At 51.3% G+C, this 6,994-nt stretch overlaps 1 protein-coding gene across 1 annotated transcript in view; it reads left to right on the top strand.

Annotated features, from left to right (window-relative positions):
* LOC104619621 (retinoic acid receptor RXR-alpha) overlaps positions 1 to 6,539 on the top strand; it is a gene marked incomplete at its 5' end in the record, with an annotated part of 27,562 nt that extends 21,023 nt beyond the window's left edge. The window contains 3 exons of the mRNA XM_010285560.1: positions 3,345 to 3,477; positions 4,599 to 4,690; positions 6,430 to 6,539. Coding sequence (XP_010283862.1) covers positions 3,345 to 3,477; positions 4,599 to 4,690; positions 6,430 to 6,539 — 335 coding nt within the window. The remainder of the gene's footprint in view (positions 1 to 3,344; positions 3,478 to 4,598; positions 4,691 to 6,429) is intronic.
* Between the last annotated feature and the right edge of the window lie 455 nt (positions 6,540 to 6,994).

The following is a 6,994-nucleotide window of genomic DNA, read 5'->3' as shown; positions in this document are numbered from 1 at the left end:
ATTCCTGCCTCCTTACTGTAGAAAGTGTGTGCCCCAAGATAGATGCCCATGCCATTGGGCAGGAAAGTGCTTTAAGAACCAAGTGCGAAGTATTCACTTCAACACAAAATGTAGGAACTGCCAGAACTACTCCGGTTCAAGGTCTGTCCAGGTTGCTTCAGGAGAAGGTACAAGGGCTCCAGAGCAGGTAGATGATAGGGTTGATGTTTCCCCTTTCCCACCACACAAACACTAGCTGTCATTTTGTTTAATAAGGCTGACTATAGCCCAAATGCATGAATCCTAATACTTGCAGCAATTTTTTATTGACTATCAACCAGTGTAAACTGCGTACCTTGGCCCTACATACAAATACCCAGTCCTTCTTGCAACCTCTCTGAAATCCTTGACCTCAATGGTTTCTGGACGATTAAGTCACACCATTTACTGGTGTAGGTTTTCCACTCTTCTTATATTACTGAAAGGAGATTTTTATAGTCACATTTCATCTAGTGGTTACAGCAGTATTCTGGGAATGGAGAATTTGGGGGTTTTATTCTTGCTGCAGACTTGGCCAAGTCCCATGCCCTCCCCAAACGGCTCCTGCTAGCTTTGGGGAAGGTGCTCCTCTGACTTGGCGGTGGGTTTGAGTATTGCCAGAGCTGGCTCAGGGCCCTCTCTGGAAAATACAAAAAGTGTGTTTTTGAAGAGGGTCTCTAGAGCCTCTTGTGAGAGTGGATGAGCAGGGGAAGCATCTCTATAGAAATCTTTGAGGGCTTTCTGCAAATATCACAGGGAAGAACTGGATTCAGACAAAAAGCTGCCTTTTTCTTTTGTGAAATGGAAACAAAACCCACAACAACAGTTCAAGGTTTTCCTTTCTCTTTAAAAGGTGGCTAATGAAAGCTGAACTGGCGATTTTCTGACCTGATGTTCTCTCCTTTGTGCTGGTGCTTGTTATGCCCAACTCTGAGCTGGCGTCCTGGAGGGGCCACTTCATGGGGTAGGAGGAGAGGGGGCTGCAGACCCCATCACAACCCAGATTTCATGGTGACTCTAACCCCATGGCCATGGGGTGGGCTGAGCACCTCGAGAGGCTCCGATGGGGTCCCTGCTCCAAGTGTCTCTGTTGGGGCCTCAGTTAACCTCCCCCAAGTCTTTTTACCAGTGGCTCTATCTATTATTGAGTGGGGAGAGCAGCCTGCTGCGAACCTGCCCATGAAATATTTAAGTATTAAAACTTAGCTGAGAGCGTCAGTCAGGTTCAGTCATGCATCCTTGGAGGCAAAATTAAGTGGAGCACGCATCTTTGGAGGGGCGGCGCTGGGCGGGCTGGCAGTAGCCTTCCTCTAATCCTGAATCATTTAAAAATCTCCCCTTTCCAAGCTTTTTGGAGGACAAGGAAACCCAACTTCCCTGGGTTTTCATGTTTCCAAGCTTGTTATGGCTGAGACGGGAGTAACCTGATGTTTTCTCTGCATCGAGGCCAGGCTGGCAAGGGATGCTGAGCACTACATCCCTGCTGCAGTTCATTTTATAGGGCTGATGGGGAAACTTGGTAGCGAGATGGGCTAACACGATGGTCGCTGCGCTGCCAGCTGCCTTCCCTACCCCAGAGGAACCAAAGCATCCCCGCAGGCTGCAGCCACCTTGTTTGATGAGAAAGGAGTTGCAAGAGTCAAAGAAATCTGCTCTGCTTCTCCAGAGCTTGGGCTGAAATGCAAAACTCTTAGGGTAGACTTGTTTGATTAACTCAGATTTGCTGCCTGTGGTTATACCTATTTTTTCCCGCTTGCCTCTTTATCTTGTCAGCTCTTTGGGGCTGCTCTGGTGAAAGCACTGGGTGGAAGGGGCTGCGTGTGGAGCTGCTGTGGGTCTGCATGTGGCCGCTGGTGGGAGGCACCCACGGCACCTTTCCGTGGGTCTGGCTCTGGGAGGTCCTCGTCAGCCACGGGGCACTGTTCCTGCAGGCTCCCGGTGCGTCCTCTGTCTACTCCTCTACTCCGCCGTCCTCCTTGGGTTTCACAGTGTTGCAATCCCTCTGCAAGTGCCAGGCCTCACCCAGTAAATAGCCAAATAAACGCTCTCGTGATTGGGGTGGAAACATCCTGTGGCCACTTAGGAAAGAGGGAACTTTATTCCCTGTCAACATGTCTAATGGCACAACCCAGCTCTACAACAGTAGGTAAATACAGGACACGTGGACCTTGTATTTCTCCCAGTCAGTGAGAAAAGACGTGTTTCTGTGGCAGGAGAGGAGGTGAAGGATATTGTTGCATTGCTTTTCCAGCCTGGGGGAAAAAAAGAAAAGAAAACAAATATCCTGATGTGTCTGGACCCTGCCAAGCAGCCTTGTGTTCTGGACACCAGAACATTTTCAGGCTGGGTAAAACAGCCACGTGATGAGCGTGAGACTCCCCAGGGTTGCAGAAGACCCATCTTGTCTTAATGAAGATGCTTCTCCTCGTTCAAAGTCACCAAAATTTCCACCCTTCAAAACTTTACAGCATTTCTTCTTGTTACGGGTTTGTTTCAGACATTCTCGAACTCAGCTGGTAGCAGATTTAAGAATTTGAAGATGTTTTAAATTAGGAAGGGGAGCTGGAAGGCGGGGACGGAGGTTGCATCTTCCTTCCTTCCCCCATTTGTAACTAGCTCAAACTGCTCCCATGGTGTCCGGGCTCAGAGGATGTGTTTTCCTATCTCCTCAAGTACCATGCCCAGTAACTAATGAGACAAAAGCTGATTTCCAAGCAGCTATGGAAAGCTGTTCCTGGAGCAGTCATGGCCGTGGGACATCCCTGTACAGCGGCAAGTGAGAGCAGAGGCAATCCCTTCCACTATTTAGGTGGCAGAAGCAACAAACCTGCAAGCAAGAATTTTCATGGTCCCAATTTGTGCAGTTGAATAATGGTGAATGAGCTCTTGTGCCCCACTATGGCCTGAAAATGAGCCCCATTAGCTGATAGAAAGCGGTAACAGGTCTTTAACTGCTCAGAGACGTGGAGTAGAAGGTCAGACGGGGAACGCAGGACTCCACACCCACTCGTAGGTTCACAGCGAGAGGAGCAGGGCAGAGAGCTGTTTGTTCTGGTGCCTGCAAGGTTTATAGAGGAAACTGCTTCCCTTATTAGCGTTATATTTTTAGTGCATTTGCTCCATAATAGTTTTTTCCTTCCCTGACATCCAAGAAAGGGTTGGGTCCCCCCTCCCTTCCCATATCCAGCCATGTTACTCTAGCAGAGGCAGTTCTTGAGCGGTTTCCTCCTCTCTTTTTAGTGCCAGGGAGGTGACGTTGCTGATCCCCAAACCCGCTGAGGACCCATGGCTCTAACCTGTGGCCTCGGTTGTTTTCTCTTCCCCAGGGTGGAATGAGCTCCTAATCGCCTCCTTCTCCCACCGCTCCATAGCCGTGAAAGACGGGATCCTCTTAGCCACCGGGCTCCACGTGCACCGGAACAGCGCGCACAGTGCGGGCGTCGGGGCCATCTTCGACAGGTGGGCAGAGGGAGGGATGCACGGCGGGGAACACATCTCAGGCCACCTTGCCCGGACATCCCCGTCTCTGTCTCCGCACCGGCCTGCCTCCATTCCCCGCGTTGCCACCTGCCGGAGGGGCTGGATGGAGATGCGTCGGCACGTGGGCTCGTGGTCGGAGGAGCCCGGGCTGAGGCGCGTCGGTCCCACGGCACACACGGCAACGTCCTGGTCCTTGCTGCAGGCAGTGACGTTAAATCCCTCCTCTTAAACCTGCAGAAACCAACAGCCCGAAATAGTCAGGGAAAGGGCTGCCCAGTGCAAATCAAAGCCTCTTTCATGGGGTCCAGATGCCTTCTAATGATACGAGGAGGCCGCTCCTTTATTTCTTTTCATCTTTAATTGGACCAAGACGTGATTGCATTTTCACAATGGAAAAAGCACCAAAAATACCCAGCAGGTTCCACATACGTATCCTGAGGGCTCTTTAATCTCGTGCTTTGGGAAAGTGTTTTAAAGCCAGACTTCCAGGATGTTTGACCCACGGTGTGGCTCCAGACACCGCTTAGTTTGTGGCTTATTTCTCTGCCCAAGACTCATCTTGATACGGCTTAGTTGAAACCAAATCACCTTTGCTTTGCAAGGAAATTGTTCTTCGAACCTGGGTGACATCATTTGTTTCCTGTGAGGTCATAAGTGCAAGATCATGACTTCACTGCAGGATCTAACAGGAAAAACTGGGCAATCAGTCGAAAATATTTCAAGACCGGCACCTGCAGTAAGAGCAAAGGGAGTAATAAAAATTACCGGCAGAGGAAATTGCTTTTAGATACCTGTTGGGTTTTTTTTTTATATTACTATTTTTTGGTTTTAGGCAGCTTTCTCAGGTGCCAAAGCCTCTCAGTGAATATATGAAGCCAGTTTTTATGGTCGCTGTTGTATCTCACAGGAACTATTGATGTTTCTAAAGAGCTATTTTTGATACAGGAGGAAAACGAGGGCATATCCTCAGCTGGTATAAGCGAGCACTATCCCATGACTTCATTAACCATGCACCGGAGGACCTCACTCTGGGTCTGACACCTGGGTGTTTTTAAATTTCTTTTTAACACTGACGCCTTTGATTTCTGTGTCCTTTGCAGAGTACTGACAGAACTCGTGTCAAAAATGCGAGACATGCAGATGGACAAGACAGAGCTAGGCTGCCTGCGAGCCATTGTCCTCTTCAACCCCGGTACATGCCATTACCTTCTCTCCTGTCCTCTCTTGGCTGATGCTGTGTCCTTTCGGCTCCTTTTCTTAACCTATAAAGCTCCATTGCAAGTAACTGAGGGCACCCAGCTCCTGAGGACAGGGCAAAAAGGAAGAGAGGCAAGCATGAAAGTCAAATTAAGCGCTTCACGTGCATCTGCCACCTTACAAGCATGTCCTTTGCAGGTCAGGGATGGATCTGGATCCATGCCCAGGGTTGCTCTTCATGCCTCCTTTTCCAAGGGGTGTTTTCCCCTTTGTAGAGGGTAGCGTGGTTTCATGGCCCAAAATATTCTCCGTGCAGGGCCCAGCCTTGGCCAGGACTCGGCTGCGATCATCTGAGGAGGTGGCGAATGCTGCTTTTGGAGCTGATTCCTACTGACGGGCTGAGTTCTCTGCTCAGCTTGAAGGGCTTTGGCTTGATCGATGTACCCTGTCTTCCTATTTTCAGTGTTTCAGCCTACTCGGTACAAAGAAAGATCTGGTGCTTGAGGGATTTGTCCCTGAATAGCAGCAAAAATGAATCTAGATATCCTTCAAGACAAAAGTATGGATTAGAGCAAAGTTAGAGCATTGACATTATTGTCCTCTGTTTCCCGATCTCAACATCCAAGGGCTTCTATTAACTGCATTTCTGGAAAAGCCCTCTGCAGACCTGGGGAGGGTGAAAGGCATGAAACGTGCTCATAAAATACCCAAGAACTTGATCTTTTGTCCGCAGCTTGCTTAGTTTTACAGCCTCCAGGAGGCTTCACGCTGCTCGCTGCTCCCGCTTGGCCCCAGCTGCCCAAGGGAAGGAGAAGGTTCAGCGCTGGGGTTGTCTCCGGCGTTTCCGAGAGCAAAGCCCTGCTGCAGCAGGAGATAGATGGGCTGCCAGCCTGCAGATGCCTGTGCCGCTCTGTTGGGGGGTTTTCTGTGTTTTAGAGCGGGTCAGTCCAGAGCAAAAGCAGATGGCAGATGAGGATGGACCTCCACATCTGCGGCCACCCCTTCCCCTCCCTGCCCTCGCAGGAGCATGGTCTGTGCCCCAGGTCTGTGCCCAAGCCCGGCTCTTTCCTTGGCCTTTCCCACCGAACCCAGGCCAGGGCGTTTCAACAGGGTTTATTGCTGTTTCTTGGGTTTGTTTTTCTGCTTGACTTATTCCACACCGCCCCCTCCGCCTCGTGTAATCACCCGTAATTTATTGTCTGTAATTTGGGATTAGCCATATATGGTAGAAGAAGGGGAATCTGGAGAGGTTCGCATGGTGCCTGTGCTTGGGGATATCGATGGCTTGACTCTCCCTTTCACCCTACTAAAACCAGATCCTCGCCGCGTCGTGGGGGACCTGCCGCGCCAGGGCTTTTCGTTTAGCCCTGCTCTGCAGTGCTTCGCGCTGGAGAGAGAAATCCCACAAGCCCAGGACTTGGGGGGGACTTAAGCCCCTTTTGTAAGGTTCTGTGACCACTGGAATGAGGCAAAATGGTTGGGGTTGGGGTACGTGGTGGGGTAAAACAGATCTGTAGTGACAGGGCAAACCTTTCACGGCTTGAACGCTCCCCGGGAGGTGTTACGTACTGCCCCAAATTCCTGGGCTTCAGCCCCCGCGTCCATGCTGTGCCCTGGTCTGGTGGTGCAAGGAGGGATGGAGGGGGCTGTGCATCCTGGGGGGATACACAGGGGTCCTGGCCTGCCTGGAAAGCCTGGAGGGTTTTGGCTGATGGTCCTTTCGTTGCCTTTCAGACTCAAAAGGTCTCTCCAACCCGGCTGAAGTGGAGGCGTTACGGGAGAAGGTGTACGCATCACTAGAGGCGTACTGCAAACACAAATACCCCGACCAGCCCGGGAGGTGAGTCGCTGGCTGCGCCCTGCCCGCCCGCAGCCTCGCGCCCCTGCCGAGCCCCTGCGAAGGGGCTGCAGCCAGGACAGGGTCCAAGGGCCATCCTCGGGGTCGCTGCACCTGCAGCATACGGATGCTGGGTCCCTTCCATTCAAGGCTCTCTGTTCCCGTGTCTTCTGGGAGTGAACAGTTCTCTGCAGAGAAAGCCACTCATTTCTACCTGCTTCAGCTGTGAATGTCCTTAGAAAAGCCCCCTGTGAAGCGCAGAGAGGTCTTTATTCCCGTGCCAGTAAATGTAATGCAGCCAGGACAAGGTCAGGCAGTAACGGCGGGGGCGAGACCTGAGGGGGGCGCGGCCGCAGCAGTGGGATGAGCACATGGGGGAAGGGGTATCATTTCCCTTTTGGCAACCACGGAGAGCAAACCACAGCGAAAATAAGACACACACGGAGTTAATTTTCAGTGGCA

This window comes from Phaethon lepturus, unplaced genomic scaffold (genome assembly GCF_000687285.1).
Source record: "Phaethon lepturus isolate BGI_N335 unplaced genomic scaffold, ASM68728v1 scaffold30484, whole genome shotgun sequence".
Taxonomy (NCBI): Eukaryota; Metazoa; Chordata; class Aves; order Phaethontiformes; family Phaethontidae; genus Phaethon; species Phaethon lepturus.
The sequence above is the reverse complement of the archived record's forward strand: the minus strand, read 5'-3'. Positions and strand labels throughout refer to the sequence as shown.